This window comes from Arachis ipaensis, chromosome B03 (assembly GCF_000816755.2).
Source record: "Arachis ipaensis cultivar K30076 chromosome B03, Araip1.1, whole genome shotgun sequence".
NCBI lineage: Eukaryota > Viridiplantae > Streptophyta > Magnoliopsida > Fabales > Fabaceae > Arachis > Arachis ipaensis.
Genome location: NC_029787.2, coordinates 111,824,244 through 111,844,699, shown reverse-complemented (window position 1 = coordinate 111,844,699; position 20,456 = coordinate 111,824,244). Strand labels below are relative to the sequence as shown.

The following is a 20,456-nucleotide window of genomic DNA, read 5'->3' as shown; positions in this document are numbered from 1 at the left end:
AAAAATGCTCTCTGTAACACCCCGTTACCCTAAACTTTATCTCTAGCCGTAAAATAAAGGATAACAAAGTGCCACAACAGTTCTATAGCTTATAATATATAATATTTGTCCAAGAATTTGCATAACTAGAAGTCCGATGAAGGAATAACACTCAAATTTCCGCAAAGCGAAATTACGAAACGCGAAGCGTTCACACACGATAACTAAACGCATAGGTACGGATAGAACAAGACATTATATATATATATATCATGGTTCTAAAAATCGAACTGGATCGGCCGGTTCAATCGGAATAACCGAGAACCGGTCAGCTAGTCGGTCCGGGTAAGCCTAAAAATCGCCTGGCAAAAAATTGGTAAAAAATCAGTCAAACTGGCCGGTTTTTTAAAGGGTTTCCGATTTGGAAATGCATCCTCTAAATGTCGCTATTTTGTATAAAAATTAAAAAAAAAGGGCAAGTGCTGAAGTGAAAACCCTAAATCCCAATTGTCAATTGAAGCCACAGCCACTCATCTCTCCTCTCTTCTCTGAGAAGTGAGAAGCTGAGAACCATTGCAGCCACCAGCCCACCACCACCAGTCGAGCAGCCCACCACCACCAGTCGAGCAGCCCACCGCCACCGCGTCCCGCAGCCACCGCGTCCAGCAGCCTCCACGTCCAGCAGCCACAACGTCCAACAGCCTCCGCGTCCAGCAGCCTCTGCGTTCCACAGCCACAGCAGCGACGGGTTTGACCACCGCAGCCTCCACCGTGTCCCGCAGCTGCCGTTCGTGTGCGTCGTCCATTAGTGGTCGGTCACTCCTCCTTCTCCTTCGTCGCAGGTATCCCTCTTCTCTGCTGTGCTCGCCGCAATTTCTCCAGCCCCCTCTGCTCTGCCGTGGTCCCCTCCCTCTGCTCTACCTTTCTCGTCGCAATTTCTCCAGCCCCCTCTGCTCTGCCGTGGTCGCCTCCCTCTGCTCTTTCGTGCTCGCTGAAGATTCTAGTAGGTGAGTCCTCTCCTCTTTGCCGTGTTCTTGCTGTGTTGTGTATTGGAAAGTCGTTCTTGCTTTGTTATGGTATGGAATGGTGTGCTGTTGCAATCCTCTTTGCTGTGTTTTTGACTGTTATTGTGTTCTTGTTATGGTGTTAATAATTGTTCTTTTTGCTGTGTTATTGATTAATTGTTAATAATTTATATTACACAATAATCTGTATTTTGTTGTTAATAATCTTGTTGTGTTGTTCTTGGTGTTGTATTTAAACTGCTGCTGGTGTTGTGGTTATTAACAATTTAGACATAAGTGTCATGTTATTTACATGGTTTTGATTTTTATGCTTGTGCTTGTGCATTTTTAGTCTTGTTTCAAAGACTAGTGTATGGAAGAATACATAATGAGTCACACGATATTGATGGAGGAGTTGGTGTTGTAATTAGGAATGAGATGAGAATCATAATGGAGGCATCAGCAACCCAGGCAATACCTTATCCCCTTGAAGCACATGAAGCAGAAGCATATGCAGCATTTTGGGGGTTGAATTTTGCAAAAGATTGTTGTTTTTCAAAGGTGATTCTTGAAAGTGACAATATAGAAGTAATGGGTGCCCTCAAACAGAGAAGGTGTTTTAATTCTTGTTTTGGAACTTTTATTACTGATGCCATTTCACTTATTAGAAATTTTAGATTTGTGGAATTTAGTCATGTTAAGAGGAAAGGGAATAGAGTAGCTCATGAATTAGCAACCTTAGCTCTTACCACTCCAAATTGCATGTGGATGGAAGATGCCCCAAGTCATGTTCAGAACTTGGCTATGTTAGATGTCTTTCTTTTATCCTGAATGAAATTTCCTCTGTTTCAAAAAATATATGGAAGAATACTATATGTATATGCTGCATATTTATGCTTAGGTGCTGACTCTACATAGCTTTTTTCTTGAAGTTTTGCTCTTTATTATGTGAAATTTTAAATTTTATTAAGTTAAAAATTATTAAATTTATATATTTATAATAATTTATTATTTAAAATTATTTTTAGATTTTTTAATAATTTTATTTAATATTTATTAAACCGGTTGAACCTCAAGACATATATATAAGTATGATATATAAAAAGAGGACTAGTCACAGCCTGCAAAGTTTAGACCGGCTAGTCAAACTGGATACAACAGAGTTTTGAAGTTTAAAACAGCAACAACCTATCTCTCAAAGTTTTTAGAAATAAAGCCTCTAAGGCAACAAGGTCATATAAATACAAAAGATGAGAGAGTGACTATATCAAAATGAAGCATAATAAAACAAAGATGAAACCATACTCTGCTTTGTCACCATCTCGCAACTTACGGAGGTGGGTTACGACCTGCATTTAAAAAAATAAAAACAACAACATATGGTATGAGAACCAGAGGTTCTTAGTATGGTAACAGTACCCAGTATATAAGATGTAAGGTAACGGGATGCCAAAGGCAATACTAGAACTTCACATCAATACACTTGTTTAAGCTTAACAAAATAAATAAATTAAACGATAAACCATAAACAGGGTTATCTAAACTTAGGGGATTTCTAACTAAAACTAGTCACACCGCTGTATCCCATAGCCTTCGCCAACCTAACCTTCGTATGATCTCATCGCCACCGCCTACCTGATCTCCTCAGTACCAGACAATCACAGATAATACAAGCAAGTAATACACAGGTAATATTCATATATAGTAAGTAATTCAAGAAGCAAGTAGGTATATTATACATTTAGGAAAACTGCAAGTAATCAAAGCAAACAAGCCCATAAGAGATGCATATGATGAATGCCTATTCTATTGGCTGTGATATCACATGTCGGTTATAGTGCCAAACCCGACACCAAATCCGGTCGGCAACTCCTGGATTAGTCTCTCGGTTGCGCATACTCAGGAGAAATAATTCCGAGGAATGAGTGCCCTACCACCTTCTCCTTTCAAAGGGAAACGTTTCGAGGGAGAGTGCCCTACCACCTTCCTCTGGATGCTGCATGATTCCGTTGGTTAGTGCCCTACCACCTTGCAACCAGAGAGAAAACGCATACTCAGGAGGAATAATTCCGAGGGATGAGTGCCCTACCACCTTCTCCATGAGCGAGAAATGTGAGTGGGAAGTCTAGCTTCAACCCTCACATCCGAACGTAGGCGGGAGATTGCCACAGCCCCTACGACGGAGAACAAAGCATATCACAATTACATAACCCATCTCAGAGGCCACTGCTCATAGCACACTTCTATTCATACTCTTTCCATTAACCATAATCATTCATGTTCCTCAAGTCATGATCACCTTAACACTCTGCCCAAATACTCCAGCTATTCCATCCACAGAACTTTCCAAACCTAAATTACCATCTTCTAAACTCATAACTAAAATAATATCCCTTTTATTCATTTATTATTTTCTCCCTTGATTCAAGACCCTAAAACTGGCAAAATGGTTTTAAACAAGTGTTACAGAAGTTTGCAAGTTCGCCGGGAAGATAAAACGGTTAAAAACAAGGTTTTCATTCAAAAATAGGACAGTGTGCATACGCACTCCCAGGAGAGTTTTCACAAATTGTGCGTAGACACAGAAGGTAAAAGTTTTCGTTTTGAGTGCACGCATAGATACATGCGAACGCCCTCAAGAGAAGGTATTTTCCAGCGTGTGCGTGCGCACGATGTTGTGCGTACACACAACTTGCAAATTTCGTAGGGTGGGTGTGCACACCAGAGTGTGCGAGCATACCAGTGTCTGCATACGCACGTTTTCTGAAAATCACAGGGTGTGCGTGCGCACAACTGTGTGCGTACGCACAAGTAAGAATGTGGCCCCTGTTTAGAACACACGCACAACAGTGTGCGTGCGCACACAAACCAGAACTTAAAATTTCTACAATATCATAGAAATCAGATTTTTGACACCAACTTCCAACGATCATATCTGTCTCTACAAATTTTAGATTTCTACAAAATTTATACCGTTTTAAAGCTCTTTGAATTATCTATGATTTGATATAAAATTCAATCAATTTCAAAAACTGTAACTCAAGATATAATCCGCCAAAGGTGGCCTAAAACCCATTTTTACCAAAAATACTAAAAACTTAACTTTACCAAAACTCTCAATTCAAAACCAAACTACTCACAACCCAAACAATGCCAAAACAACACAAAAGTCTATACCATTCAATCCTCAAACTCAACCATCAATAACCTTTCCAATTACACTATTCCACACCATCAAAATCATTATTCATCAACATCTAAATTCAACCTAAATCACATCAAACTCCTAAATTCCATCATTATTCAACTATACAACATCCAAATATTAATATCCCAAATTATCAACTCCTTCAACACTTATCAATCCAGGCATCAATTTATCATCATCAAAATTCATAATCCACATAATTTATCAACAATATCAACACTCCTCATTAACAACAATCAATCACAACATTCATCATCCACCTCCATAGTCATTAAATACCAACAATCAACATCAATAATCATCATCAATCATCATCCATTCAATCCTATCCTAAGGTCCACTAGCCTAAGTGTCACGAAACATTACATATTACATAAAGAAAACCAAAACTATACATTGGCTGATTTCCACGCAACTCAAAACACCAAACTCAAGCTCAAATCTCCAAAACCATCAAGCTCACTCCAACAAACATCAAACCTCAATAAACATCATATAACATACCAGCATCAAACCTAGGGTTCACAAAAATAACTAAACACAAGGGTTTAGTGAGACCTTACCTTACCCAACGAGGTCAGGGAAAAAACCCAACAATATTCAATACTAGATCACCTCTAAACAAACAAAATCACAAAATCTACTAAAAAATCATAACAAAAAAATATGAAAATGCTAGGTCAGAAAATTGGAGTGTGAGTTTAGAGTTCTTACCTACAAAACTTAGTTAGAAATACGGACTCGGCGAGAGTGACGCGTGGTCGCAAACGGCTCGTCATGGAGCTCTATAGCTCAAGATATGGCTAAAAGAAGGAGGAGATGAATAGTAACTTCTCCTCTCTTCTTCCTTCTCTCAAAATAGCGCCTCTCACTCTTTGGGTGTGCTTAAATGAGCTAAAAGCTCATTAAATATGTATTTATATGCTGGACCTTAGGCTCGGTTTGGACCCAGTCAAATCCGTTAGCATTTTAGATTCGTTTGGTCCACTTTGGACAAAAACCTTTAAGATTAGTGCTTGGTTTTAAATTCTAAATTATTTTTGTCTTTTTAAAACAATAAATCAAATTTTCAAAATCTTATTTTCCAAAAATACGCAGTACCGAACAGACTAGAGCCGGTACTGCCGGCTTAAGAACGGTACGCATTTTTACAAAAATCTTTCGCAAAAGATACATTTTCCAACTCAAAAAAATTTATTAAAATCAAATTTCACCTTTTTATTTTCAAAATATCATTTCTATATTCTCAAACCTATTTCGGGCAATTAAGTTATTATTTTATTAAAACGGTTACGTGAAAAAATTCTGATTCTTACACTCTCAAATAATTTAAAAACGTGATCAAAATGCCTAATATTAAATATATGTTCTCAAAAAATATTTTAAAAATTAAATTTTGATACGATTTTTTATAAGCATAATTAAAAAATGAGATATTTTTATCCTTAAAATTTAATGATTTTTCGCTAAGGATATATTTTTTGTGATTTCTTTGTCAATAACCAATAATATTTTTAAAGAATAAACTAAAAATATAGAGATCAAACTTGTATCCTATTTTGTGTATGTGTTTTTTTAAATATGTATCTAAACATTTCTATAAAATTTTGGAACAAATGCATAAGCGATTTGTTAAATACAAAAGTTATTTGCCACTTACAAAAAAATAATATTCTTTTTGAATTTTTTTCACATTTTTAAATTATTTAAAAATATTTTTGTCGATAATAAAATTCGAGTGCATTTTGTGTAGTTTATCTTTTTTTTATCAATCAAAACCTTTATTTCTAAAAGAAAATATTTTTGGAGGATATCTATATAGATTTTTGTTTTGGACTGAAATTTCAACATAGAACTATAAACAAATAAAATTGTTAACAAATGTCAAACTATTTGGATCGTTGTGCCTTCCATGTTGGGCCCAATTCTCCCGTTTTCCTCTCTTTATCATATCTTCCTTCAACCAAAAACCAAAAATCGGATTTTGTAAAACACAAACAATGTCATTTTACGTCCCTTCGGGGACATCCGATAAAAAAAAACAATGTCATTTTACTACTAATGACCAAATCCATTAATTAATTAATTAACCCACAACCCCAAAAAAACCCCCAAAATTCACGAAGTTCTAATTTTATTATAATTTGTAGTAGTTGGCGATTTGGCATTAAAGATACTTCAAAATCAAGGATTGCAGGTCTAGGCTGATGTTGCTGCATCCATATGTAGAAAGGAGTCATCAGGTTTTTATATTTGAATATCATTTGTTTAAACATTTTCATTTCAAGAATTTCAGCATGTCATTTGTCTTGATTTTTACCGAATACAGATCAATGTAACAGTTCATTTTGCATTCTTGCAAGACAAGAAGATATTAGTCTGCAAATACAATCATAAGTATGCCTTGGTCTGTTTCAGAAACCTGAATTCATTTAACATTTTGCCAATGTGAAATATTGCAATTGATCACATGATATTTAAGCAGAAGTCTAACTCAAATTGATGCATAAATCAATAAGACCCCTTTGCTGGGTTTATTGCAGACAACAACAATAGAAAAAAAATTAGTTTGCTTTCATGCTATCCTAATTAAATGTCTCTTAAATAAAATAAGATAAAAATCCAAGGTCGAATTCTTGATTCTGAATGGTTCCAAAGTTGCAATTGTTAATGTTATCTTGAAGTTGACAAATCATGGGTTGTACCCTCATCACTAGAAGTGCCTTCATTGAGCCTTCTGCTTGTATCCCTCTTCTTGCCCCACTCATGCAGCCTGAGGTGTAGTTCTGCAGCTGCAATCAAGAAGTGAATGCACTGTTTTGTCAAATTAACCTTTCTATTAAAATCATCCTTACAAACAGCACCTACAAGCATTTTTTGATATCTTAAACAGCAAACACATAATCTGAACTAATGTAATAATACCAGTGCCTACTTGGTCATGTACCATCTAATTTACATAAATATTTCATATCAAATTTAGAAGCCTATTGCTGTATTGCCACTTGTTACTACAAGAAAAACCAAAATATGCAGCAGCATAACACAAATTGTAGTTTTCTTTTGTCATGCATAGACCAATTGCTAAGCATATGATATATCAGACATTCAGAAATTATTCAATCCAATATACATATGGCTTGGCATTTTTGGCAAAATTGACTAGATTTTATTTTATGTTATTTGCCATCAAGGGGGCTATGCCATTGGATGAAGGGTTGGCAATTGGATTCAATACATCTAATGTGATCAAGTGGAAGGAAGCAAAACTGCAAAACTGCAAAACTGCAAAACAAAACAAGGGGTTGCAAAATACAAAAATAAATTGAAGGTGGCTGGTATAAATTTAGTTTAATTTAATGTCAGGGTGGGATCTGTGTGCACAGGGAAAAAGAATTATCTTCATCCATAAGAGCATATCCACCGTTCATATGGATTTGTATTTTAGTAGTTATGTTATATATGTCAGTCACGTGGTTTTAATTTGAGGGTGAGATATAACCCATTATCCGTGTAGGAGTAGGAAAGAAGATTGGAAAATGGTTTTAATTTCCTCCAACCGCGCATACTGAATATTTCTTTGAATGCCATTTGAAGAAAGGTGACATAATCAATGTGTTTTATAATATACTAGTATAATAATAATTACGAGATGATATTTAAATACTATAAATGGAAGATGCTGGAGCTCCCTTAATGCAAATGGATCATGTGCCTTGCTTCCCAGAAGGGGGTAAATCACGTCTCCTTTTACAACTATCACTGGTGAAAAAGAGAGTAGTGTGTGAAATGATATTATTTTGTTAAAAATTGGATATCAATATAAAATTACATCATTTATTTTAATCAGCGTGACAAACTAATATATCAAATCATCAGCACATCATTAACAAAAATGTGTTTGGAGATTGTAAATTTAGAATTCAATTTTAATCGATTAAAATTTTAAAGGTTGATTTAAGTTTAATTTTAAAAACTAAATTGAATATTAACTCCAATAATATAATTAAAATTCTTCAATAAATCCGTATATAGAAATAGAAGAAAACCATCTTTTTTTTATGAAGGAAGAAAAACCAAATCTAAACACGAAAATCGCCACAAGCCAAACTATCTCATGCAACGCAATACCTAAAATATTATGGTCCAGTGTCATTCAATTTTCTTTCAAAGGGAATACGTAACCTGAGATTATATTTCTATTTCACGGCCTTATGATTTGTTTCGTAATTAAAAAATATGAGTGGTATAGTTGCAAAACAACCAAATATGTATTAATATGGCGCACATAGAAAAACATGCATGCTGCAACATGGATAGGTGATCTATCTTATTAATGCGACTCAATATTATTTATATGGATTTTGGTTTTGGGAATGGGAAAGAATATCATGTTCGTCACCGCTAATTTGGGCTTTTCTTCTTTCTTTTTTTTCCTGAGAAAAGCAACTATGCTTTTGGCTTTTTACTAGTAATTGCATCAACAAAATAAAGGGGGAAAATATTTATATTAGGCAATCTACAATCTACTATTTTATAATTTTCAAGCCAAGTGCTCAATATTCATCATGCTTTGCTGTTTACTCTTTTATTATCTTTCTTAGCTTGATGCAAACCCTAACGTCCGGCTTGCTGAATTTGAATTTTTTTTAAATAAATAAAATAAATATAAAAATTACAAATATAAATATAAAAATTTATGTACAAGGTAGTGCTAACTCAAAATCGTAATTCGTTGAATCGTAAAACGGAACGTAAATATGACTCGTAAATTATAAAAATTTAAAAAAATTTAATAGCAAAAACTAATTTTATAGAGAATAAAATAAATCTCAAATAAACTAAATTACCCATAGAATTATAACTAATATATATACCATAACAAGTTAAAAGTCACAATTCAACACAAATTCATAAATCAAAACACAAATTCACAACTCACAAGTTCATACGACACTAAAATAAATTCAAGTAGCAAATAAACCAACCAAACTATTAGAATGAACAACTAATTAACTAAAATCTAAACAAGTTATTTAATAATCATTCTATTCTTCATCAGTCATAAAATCTTCACGAGTTTCACAAACTTCTGCATTACCATCTTTATCATTATCAGGAGCAGGAGGAAGAGGTCTTTGGAAAAGTTCTTCAAACTCATCATCATCAAGATAAGGAATTGCCAAAGGATCCTTAGAGGCACCAACAACTCTATTACCACTTGCTCTATCATTTAAATTAGGATCTGAAATTAGAGCATCTAATTCTTCTTCTTCTCCATTTTCGTCGGCAACAATCCACTCTTCATCAGAGTCCAACTCATCAAGACTATAGTCATAATCAAGACTTCTTCTAGTTTGTTTTTTCTTTGCTAATCTTGAGTTTGTCATCACAAACACAACATCATTCATGGTTTTAGCTTTCAAACGGTTTTCTCCTTTTCGTGTGAACCTTTCAAAAGTAGATAAAAAATATTAGACATTAGTCAAACAACAAGATAGAATTGAAGAATTAATAACCAAATTTATAAAAGTAAAATGCAACTTATATTTAATTACTAACCATCTCAAAAGCGCTCCAATTACGTTCACATCCAGATGAACTACATGTCAAATTCAAGACACGAATTGCAAATTATTGGAGCTCTGAATGCTGATCTCCATAAGAATCCCACCATTGAGCTGGAGTTTTAGTATAAATTGCATTTTGAGCTATTTTACTACCAAAAAACTCTTTTCGAGTCTTAAAATCTTCAAGTTGAACATCCATCTTAGTGATTAAATCTGGATTTCCTGTCATCCTTTCCATACAAGCATAAAACTGCTTCTTAAGCTCATAAGCAATTTTAAAACTAGAGCTATAATGAATTTGAGGATTCAAATAATAGCCTGCAGCATGCAATGGCCTATGAAGTTGGTTGCCCCATCTTGCATCAATAATATCCCAAATAGGTATATAACTAAAACATAAAAAAAATTAATAAATTAGTTACAAAATAAAGAATATTTTCATAATTCAAATTTTTCAACTCTCTCTGGCTTTTACTTTTCTACCTCTGCCGTTATTACATTTTACAATTACACTTTACACGTATTATTCAACATTATGTACAACTCTTATGCATTAATTAAAAAATAAAATAATTAGACACTTTACCTTGTCTCAACTCCTTGAAATGCATCTCGTATTTTCTCCTTTGCACTTGTCATTTCTTCATAAATTGATGGTTATCAGTGGCTAAGAGAAGGGGGAGTTGAATCTTAGCCCCCTTTTTGCTTGATAATACTTGCTGACCTTTGAAACCAACTTTGGAAACTTTTTGTCTTTTTATCTCGTGACTAGCCACGAGACTTTTTCTTTTGTCTCGTCCCCAGCCACGAGACTTTTCTTTTTGTCTCGTCACTTGACACGAGATATTTTCGGTTTTAGCTCCTGTGCAGTCAGAACAGAAATGGAGTAGAGAAGAGAGAAAGTTACACCCAGATATATCCTGGTTCAGCTGCTAAGTGCAGTGCAGCCTACATCCAGCCTCCATCACAAACATGATAGAATTTCACTATAATCTTCCTGATTACAATCTATAAAGTGCTAACCCAACTTACAAGGGGATTCCCACAGAATCATGAAACACAACATAGATGAACAAAGGAACTCTAAGGACATCTATGGCTTTTTCTTTTAATTTTGCACTCTCTGCCTTTTTTCGCTCTGTGGCTTTTTCATACAAACCTCACTGTTTGCCTTTTTCCATGAGACTCAAGACATGACAAAATTAAACAGAAAAATTACAAAACATAATACATTGAAGGAGAAGAGAAAACTGTTATCTCAGGTATCTCTGAAAACACTGTGCCTTGCACTCTCAAACTTTCTCCTTGAATCAAACCCTGACTGTTCACCCTTACTTATAGGGAGATGCCTCCAAGGTTGAAACCAAAAAACCTAGCCAACTTCTTCTTCTCCAAGTAACAACCGGTTCGGCCAAAGAGAGAGAAGAGATAATCCATGCAATAACCAACATGCAATTACCTCTAGTCCTTCCTTGGTCATCACTCTTCATCAATCCGAGCTCTCCATCCTTGGCTTGCTCTCCAAGATGGATTTAGGTAGCTCTGAGAATTCTGTGTCTTGCACTCTCAAACTTTCTCCTTGCTCCAAACAATGGCTGTTCTCTCTTTTTATAGAAGAGGAAAACCTCCATTTTTGAAGCCAAAAACTAAGCCAACTTCTTCTCCAAGAAACAGATCCGGTTCGGCCACACAGAGAGAGAAGAGATAACCATGTAAAACCCAACATGCAATTACCTCTAGTCCTTCCTTGGTCATCACCCTTCATCAATCTGAGTGCTCCATCCTTGGCTTGCTCTCCAAGATAGATTTCTGGCCCTTGATACTTCATGATGATGATGATGGCTTCTTCTGCTCCAATCTCTGCCTCTTCCATCACTTCGCCACTTTAGCTACTTCCTGTGGTGGTTGAGCAGAATCAAAGACAAGCCATGCCTCCAAGAATCTCTACCTTGCTGGCCGAATCTTCTTCTTTCTTTTTGAGTATGAAGAGCTCGAGATTACCTCACCAAATCTTACCATTTTTGGTGAAAATCTTAGCCACAGCATACTTTTATTTTGTTATATTTTCTTGCCATCATTGTGATGGTCTTGTAGAGTGTTCTTTCTTCACTTCGGTAGCTCATTTTTGCTTTCATGGTTTGTTGGGTATTGTCCGAAAAGAGAAGAAAGAATGAATGAGAGAGAAGAAACAAATGAGAGAGAAGTAATTAAATGAAGTTAAACCATTAGGTAGAAAAAGTAACTTTTACTTCCCTAGCTTGAGTGGCGTGCTGCACAAAGTAAATCAATCATGTCACTCATAATCTCTCTCATAGTTCCCATGCTATTAATGATAATTGAGTGAATTTGAAATCCATCATGTGGCAAGCTTTGAGATCCGTTAGAAGACATATGGCAAATGATAACATTTGCTTTCCTGATGAATTGTTTTCGGATCAAGCATGAGAAACAATTTTGGGCTTGGAGCATTGAAACTTATTCTGGCCCACATAACAATCAATTCTGCCTCATAACTAAAGAAACATTAATCAAGGCTGAATGCAATTTTGATTTGGGCTTGCACCAAAATTTTTTATTTTCGGCCCAATGGTTTCAGCTACTATGATCACAATAATTTAATACCAAGGCTGAATTGGGCTTGCACCAGAATCTCATTTTCGGCCCAATCAAAAACTGCATCACAAAATTATTAATTAACACATGTTTAATGAAAATCAAATTAATAATTTTGTAATTAAATATTTCAATAACGTTTGTTCATCATCAAAATTAAATTGGAGTTTTCCAAACTCATCAATCTCCCCCTTGATGACAAACATTATTAAAATTGAAATGGAAAGAAATTTAAGAATTAGAGTAAGAGTACTCCTTTTGAAGATTTGAATTTCTCCCTCTTTCAAGTTGTCACATGGCTCCCCCTTAATATATGTCATTTTTACCAAGGGAAGCACTAACCTGTAACACTTTAATCAAACTTCAAGTAACAATGTTATTTAGCATATTCATTACATGATGCTAAATGCTTGATTTATGAGCATATTTGGATGATATTCAAAACTCATTTGATATCATAAACTGATTTTCTGCTCAAACATTACACACATCAATTGAGTACAAAACAATGTTGTTCAAAAATTTCAAATATTTCCCAGTCAAGATATCAGAGCAATATTATTCAAGTAAGGAAAATATTTTTGAATCATACATGATCATATCAAAAGCATGGCAGCTGTTAGATATCACAGTTTAAAGGAACTGCCAAAAATAAATTATCAAGCCAGCATGTTTACCAAGATGAATAAGAATATTCCTATTTCAATAAAGGCATGTTCATCAAGATAAATCAACAACCAGGCATTCATATAATCAAAACAAATGCATTGTCAAATATCATCATAAACCAAATGCCAAATGCATTTCCAGCAGCAGTAATCACTTTGAAACAAATGCAATAACAACATGCATTCTTTTAACAAGGGTGATCATGAATTTTCAAACGAAAATTTCATCCCCTGTTTTCCATCTCTGTTTTTCAGATTTCAATTTTCAGCTTTTCTCCCCCTTTTGTCATCAAAGGGGCACCTGCAAGAAGATATAACATGGAAGTATAATATGCAAAATATAACCCAAAAGTGTCTACAAAGTATCACAGAGTTATTATTCCAACAGAAACAAGCCAAAACAAAGTACCAAATTGAGCCTAAGTGTGCCAATATCAAACAGTAAACATAAGTTTAATCATCAGAAAGATTAAAGTCAGATCCCTCAGCCCCTACTTCACTACCAACTTCATCATCAAGGCTTTCAAGCATTAAACCGACCCTTTCTTGGCATTTCTTCCAGGCCGTCTCATTTTCATATGCAAGTTTGCGAGCAGATTTATGAAATTGAACCATGAGATCGGATATGTTTGAGAATTCTGTGAGAATGTCTCTTAGGGAATCGGTCGCTTTTGAGGATTCTGGCCGGCTCTCAAAGTCATCATCAGAAGCCATAGATTTCTTTCCCTTTTTAACAGCCCCGCCTCCTTTGATCATAGAGACTTTGTTCTCTACATCCTCATTTGTTAAATCTACCTTAAAGTACTCAAAGATGCATGTGAGAAATATTCCATAAGGTAAATTAGCCTTTTTGTACTCTTTACAGACTCCCACATATGTCTAATCATGAGATAACTAAATGAAATGGAAGATGAAGTAACAAGAGAAAATATTATGAGACAACCAGATACGATTACCCTGTTATGAGAGCCACTTTATGGGGTGAGAATGTGAGTTATGATGCGGTGCAGTAGGGAGTTGGTTGGACCCAAAGCCTTGTGAGTAGGAATGGTTCCGTCCAGTCCAGACAGATTTTCACAAATTTGATGAAGAACTTGCTTGTATGCAACCCCAACGTGTGAATCCCATTTATCACTCATGTAAACCTTCAGCCCTTCATCAATGTAACCAAGGGCAGAAGCAATGGTCTCAGCATTCAGAGTGATATGCACATGTTTCACGTAGGAGCGAAGGCTGCCATCAATAAATCTCAGATTCGCATAAAACTGTCTCACCAACCCTGGGTAAACCATTTTGTGAATAAGGAGCAATGGTGACCATTTGAGACTATCAAACAGGGGTTGTAGATTGATTCCTTTAGAGGCCAGAGACTCGAGATTCACCAAGTAGGAGGGGGCACAAATGCCGCTTTTCCAAAACCTCTTTGTGGAATTCATAGAATGCACATGTAGAAAACATTGAAGGATCAAAATGAGAATGTGGCTTATGAAATTTGTTCTTGAAATCCATTGATCCAAGGTTTGCGGGTTCCCGGGTCTCATGAAGCACGAAACCTTTGGTTTTCTGAGAGCTTTTTCCAGACGCGTGAGGGGTGGGCTTCTTCGGTGGTGATGGAGGAGGTGATGTATGAGATTCCTCTTCTTCTTCCTCCATGCTTGGTTCCTTGTTCTTGTCACTTTTTCTCCTTCCAGAAGATTTCTGGGCTATAACTTTGCGCCTCATGCATTCGGTTCTCTTGGTAGGAGGTGAAGGAGAAGATGAAGAAGTGGAGTGAATGTGTATGTGTGTATGTGTTTGAGGAGTGGAAAGCTTTTGAGAGAGACGAATTCTTTCACTCTTCCTTGGTGCTGTTTTCTTTTTCATAATGAGGAAGATGAATGGTGATGGAAGTTGGAGAGAGAGAGGTGGCCAAATGGTGTGGTGAGTGGAGGGAGGTTAAAGGGGTATTAAATGCTTGATTGGAAAGAGATAATGGAGGGAGTTATTAACCATTAAGGGCGCGGTTATTAACCAAAGAGGTTTCAAAAAAAAATTGAAAAGGAGTTTCCTTGAATCAAGGAATTAGTTGGAAGGAAAGATTTGATTTGACAACATGCTTCTTCCAACAAGATTTGATAAGACAACCAAGAGATTTTGTGATTTTATTTTCAAAAAGATGAGGAACTAACAAAACTGCCATGGTGGGATCAAAGATATTTGGTAGGGCCCATTAAAATTGAATTATGCGTTCCCTCCCCCTTGATTATAGCTTCTTCCATCATGCCCTCATTTTTATCTCGTCCAAACCTACGAGACAAAACTGAACAGAGTCAAATATTCACAGGTTATCAATAGAACTTAAATCAAACATTCCCAAACTTTTTCTCAAGGTGCAGAATCTGTCTTCACAGAGGGGTTTTGTAAAAATATCAGTAATTTGGTCTTCAGATTTTACAAATTGAATATCAATAGTACCCTTTTGCACATGTTCTCTAATAAAATGATATTTTATCTCAATGTGCTTGGTTCTTGAGTGCAGAATAGGTTTTTTTTGAAATATTTATAGCACTCATATTATCACAAAATAAGGGTATACTATTGATTTTTAATTTGTAATCTTCCAATTGTGTTCTTAACCAAATTAATTGAGAGCAACAAGCAGATGCGGAAATGTATTCTGCTTCAGCCGTGGATAAAGCCACTATGACTTGCTTCTTGCTTGACCACATGTTGAGTGAGCTTCCAAGGAAGCAACACATGCCGGATGTGCTCCGTCTATCCACTCTATCTCCCGCATAATCTGCATCACAAAACCCTACTGCACAAAAATCATCAGATTTAGGATACCATAATCCAAAATTACAAGTCCCCTTAATGTATCTAATGATGCGTTTAACAGCCGTAAGATGAGATTCTTTTGGGTGAGATTGAAACCTTGAGCAAACACCCACACTTTGGACAATATCTGGTCTAGAGGAGGTAAGATACATAAGTGAACCTATCATTCCTCTATACCTTGTTTCATCCACATCTTGGCCATCATCATCCTTTTCAAGTTTTGTGTTAGGATGCATTGGTGTACCCACTGGTTTGGAATTTTCTAGGCTAAACTTTTTGATAAGTTCTTTTGCATACTTTCCTTGGTGAATAAAAGTACCACATGAGTTTTCCAAACTCTTCACACAAAGATACATTGGCCGATCCAAATACAATGTCATCAACATAAACTTGAACAAGGAGTATATCATCATTAGATGCTTTAATAAATAAAGTAGTGTCGGTAGTACCCCTTTGAAATTGATTTTCCAACAAGAAGGCACTAAGCCTTTCATACCAAGCTCTTGGAGCTTGTCTAAGACCATAAAGAGCCTTAGATAGTTTGAAAACATGATTTGGAAAATCTTTATGTTCAAAACTGGGGGGTTGAGCCACATACACTTCTCTATCAATAAAGCCATTAAGAAAAGCACATTTAACATCCATTTGAAACATTTTGAAACCTTTATGGGCAGCATAGGCAAGAAGCAACCTAATTGCTTCCATTCTAGCTACCGGAGCAAAAGACTCATCAAAATCTATATCCTCTTCTTGATCATAACCTTGGGCCACTAATCTAGCCTTGTTATGAACAACTTGTCCATCCTCACCAAGTTTATTTTTAAACACCCACTTAGTACCCGTAACTTTCTTACCATCCGGATGAGGTACTAGTGTCCAAACCTCATTCTTGTCGAATTGAGCAAGCTCTTCTTGCATTGCTTTGACCCAAGATGGATCTTCAAGAGCTTGTTTGACATTGTTGGGCTCCATTTGACACAAGAGGGCAAAATTGCTTGGTTCGGATTGCCTTTTGGTGGAGGATCTTGTTGTTACTCCTTGAGAGGGATCACTGACGAGCGGATATTTTATACGCTTTTTGGGGTTAATTTCATATAGCTTTTAGTATGTTTTAGTTAGTTTTTAGTTTATTTTCATTAGTTTTTAGGAAAAATTCATATTTCTGGACTTTACTATGAGTTGTGTATTTTTATGTAATTTCAGGTATTTTTCTGGCTGAAATTGAGGGAGCTGAGCAAAAATCTGATTCAGGCTGAAAAAGGACTGCTGATGCTGTTGGATTCTGACCTCCCTGCACTCAAAGTGGATTTTCTGGAGATACAGAACTCAAAATGGCGTGCTTCCAATTGCGTTGGAAAGTAGACATCCAGGGCTTTCCAGAAATATATAATAGTCCATACTTTGCACAAGGATAGATGACGTAAACTGGCGTTCAACGCCAGTTTTCTGCCCAATTCTAGCGTCCAGCGCCAGAAAAGGATCAAAAGCTGGAGTTGAACGCCCAAACTGGCACAAAAACTGGCGTTCAACTCCACAAATGGCCTCTGCATGTAAACTGCTTAAATCTCAGCCCCAACACACACCAAGTGGGCCCCAGAAGTGGATCTCTGCATCATCCATCATAGTTTACTCATTTTTTGTAAACCTAGGCTACTAGTTTAGTATTTAAACAACTTTTAGAGACTTATTTTGCATCTCATGACATTTTAGATATAAACTTTGTACTCTTTGACGGAATGAAAACTCCATTGTTGGGGGTGAGGAGCTCTGCTGTGTCTCGATGAATTAATGCAAGTATTTCTTTTTTCCACTCAAACACGCTTGTTCCTATCTAAGATGTTCATTTGCGCTTAACTGTGATGAAGGTGATGATCCGTGACAATCATCACCTTCCTCAAACCATGAACGTGTGCCTGACAACCACCTCCGTTCTATATCCGATTGAATGACTTTAAAAAAAAATTTTTTTTTTTCGAAAAGTAATTTTTATTGAATTTTTCTTGTTTGATCTTTAGTTTTTCTTGTTTTGTGATTTTTCTTGTTTTTCTTGTGTCGTTTCAAAACATTAGTTTTCAAAAAAAAATACTTCTTCAAAACAAGTGTTCCATTCATAACTCATTTGGCTAGAGCGTTAGTCTGTGTTCTTGGTAATTGGGTTAGAATCTTTTATATTCTTTCCAAAACCTTCTTTTTCATAAATAATAATTTCTCTATTAAATTTTGTGCCAAACTTTAAGTTTGGTGTTTTTTTGTTGATTTCCCTTTGGTTTTCGAAAATTTTGGTTTGGTTTTCTAAAAATTTTAAGTTTGGTGTTCTTTCTTCATGTTCTTGTGTTCTTGTGAGTCTTCAAAGTGTTCTTGAGTTTTCCTTGTGACTTGATCTTAAAATTTTTAAGTTTGGTGTTCCTTGGTGTTTTCCCTCTAAAATTTTCAAAAACAAGGAGCATTAGATCTAAAAAATTTTAAATCTTGTGCTATCTTATTGTTTTTCTCTCTCCTCTTTAAATTCAAAAATATATTTTCTCTCTATTTTAAATCTAATTTTCGAAAATTACCTTTAAAATTCAGATTTTTACTTCAAAATTTAAAACCTTTTTCAAAAATCATCATATCCTTTTCAAAACTTCCTAACCACCTTCTCTTTCTCCTCATTTTTTCGAAAATTTTTAACCATTTTTATTTATTTTATTTTAATTTATTTTATTTTCGAAATAAATAAATAAATAAATAAAAATAAATTTTTTATTTTACATCATCTCCCTTTCTCCATCATGGATCTAAGTGGAAATGAACAGTCCAGGAGGACTCTGGGGTCATATTCTAACCCCTCTACTGCTTCATTTGGGAGTAGCATCTGCATACCCTCCATTGGAGTCAGTAGCTTTAAGTTGAATCCTCAGCTCATTATCATGGTGCAGCAAAGTTGCCAGTATTCCGGTCTTCCACAGGAAGAACCTACAGAGTTTCTGGCACAGTTTCTACAGATTGCTGACACAGTACATGATAAAAAAATAGATCAGGATGTCTACAGACTGTTACTGTTTCTATTTTCTGTAAAAGATCAAGCTAAGAGGTGGTTGAATAACCAACCTAAGGCCAGCATAAGGACATGGAAGCAGCTAACAGAAAAAATTCCTGAATCAATACTTTCCCCCAAAACGGATGACACAGCTAAGGCTGAACATCCAAGGCTTTAAACAAGGAGATAATGAATCTCTTTATGATGCCTGGGAGAGATACAGAGAGATGCTAAGAAAATGCCCCTCTGAAATGTTTTCAAAGTGGGTTCAGTTAGACATCTTCTACTATGGGCTTGCAGAAAGTGATCATTTTCCTTTACCATTCATAGACCAGATGCTAGAAAGACTAGCAAGTCATGATTATTACTGCTTTTTGAATGGCTACTCAGGCTATAACCAGATTACAGTAGATCCCCAGGATCAAGAGAAAACAGCATTCACATGTCCATCTGGAGTGTCAGAAACATATCTTTAGCAGGTTTGGTGTCCCTAGAGTGTTAATCAATGATGGGGGCACTCACTTCTACAATAAACAGCTTTACTCTGCCATGGTTCGGTATGGGATTCATCACAAGGTGGCTACTCCATATCATCCACAAACTAATGGGCAAGCTGAAGTCTCTAACAGAGAATTAAAGAGAATCCTGGAACGGACAGTAAATACCCGTAGAAAGGATTGAGCACGGAGCTTGGATGATGCTCTGTGGGCTTACAGAACAGCATTCAAGACCCCTATAGGGACCTCTCCATACCAACTTGTGTATGGTAAGGCATGTCACCTGCCCATGGAACTGGAACATAAGGCCTACTGGGCAACCAGATTCCTAAACTTTGATGCCAAATTAGCAGGAGAAAAAAGATTGCTCCGGCTAAATGAGCTAGAGGAGTTCAGATTCACAGCTTTCGAAAATGCCAAGCTTTATAAAGAGAAATAAAACAAGTGGCATGACAGAAAGCTGTCATCTAGAATCTTTGAACCAGGACAGAAGGTTCTGCTGTTCAACTCTAGACTCAGGCTATTCCCCGAAAAATTGAAATCCCGGTGGAGGGGACCATACGTGATTACAAGCGTATCACCATATGGTTATGTAGAGCTTCAAGATATTGATTCTGACAAGAAGTTCATTGTTAATGGACAGAGAATCAAGCACTATCTTGAAGGCAATGTTGAGCAAGAGTGCTCAAAGCTGAAGCTAAATTAAAAGCTCAGCAAGGTCCAGCTAAGGACATTAAAGAAGCACTTGTTGGGAGGCAACCCAATTTTTATTTATTTTCATGGTTTTTCAAGTTTTATTAGGTTCATGATCATGTGGAGTCACAAAATAAATATTAAAAATTGAAAACGGAATCAAAAACAGCAGAAGAAAAATCACACCCTGGAGGAAGCACCTGTCTGGCGTTCAACGCCAGAACAGAGCATGGTTCTGGCGCTGAACACCCAAAATGGGCAACATCCTGGCGCTGAACGCCCAGAACAAGCATGGTTCTGGCGTTCAACGCCAGAAATGGCTAGTAAATGGGCATTGAACGCCCAAAATGGGCACCAACCTGGCGCTAAACGCCCAGAGTTGTGTGCA

The 20,456-nt window shown here is 36.1% G+C and overlaps 1 protein-coding gene across 1 annotated transcript in view; it reads right to left on the bottom strand.

Annotated features, from left to right (window-relative positions):
- The window catches only part of LOC110270298, a 28,975-nt gene continuing 18,286 nt past the window's right edge, over nucleotides 9,768–20,456 (bottom strand). Inside the window, exons 2-3 of the mRNA XM_021119277.1 lie at nucleotides 10,348–10,410; nucleotides 9,768–10,150 (exon numbers count right to left, since the gene is read on the bottom strand). Coding sequence (XP_020974936.1) covers nucleotides 9,826–10,150; nucleotides 10,348–10,410 — 388 coding nt within the window. The 3' untranslated portion in view covers nucleotides 9,768–9,825. The remainder of the gene's footprint in view (nucleotides 10,151–10,347; nucleotides 10,411–20,456) is intronic.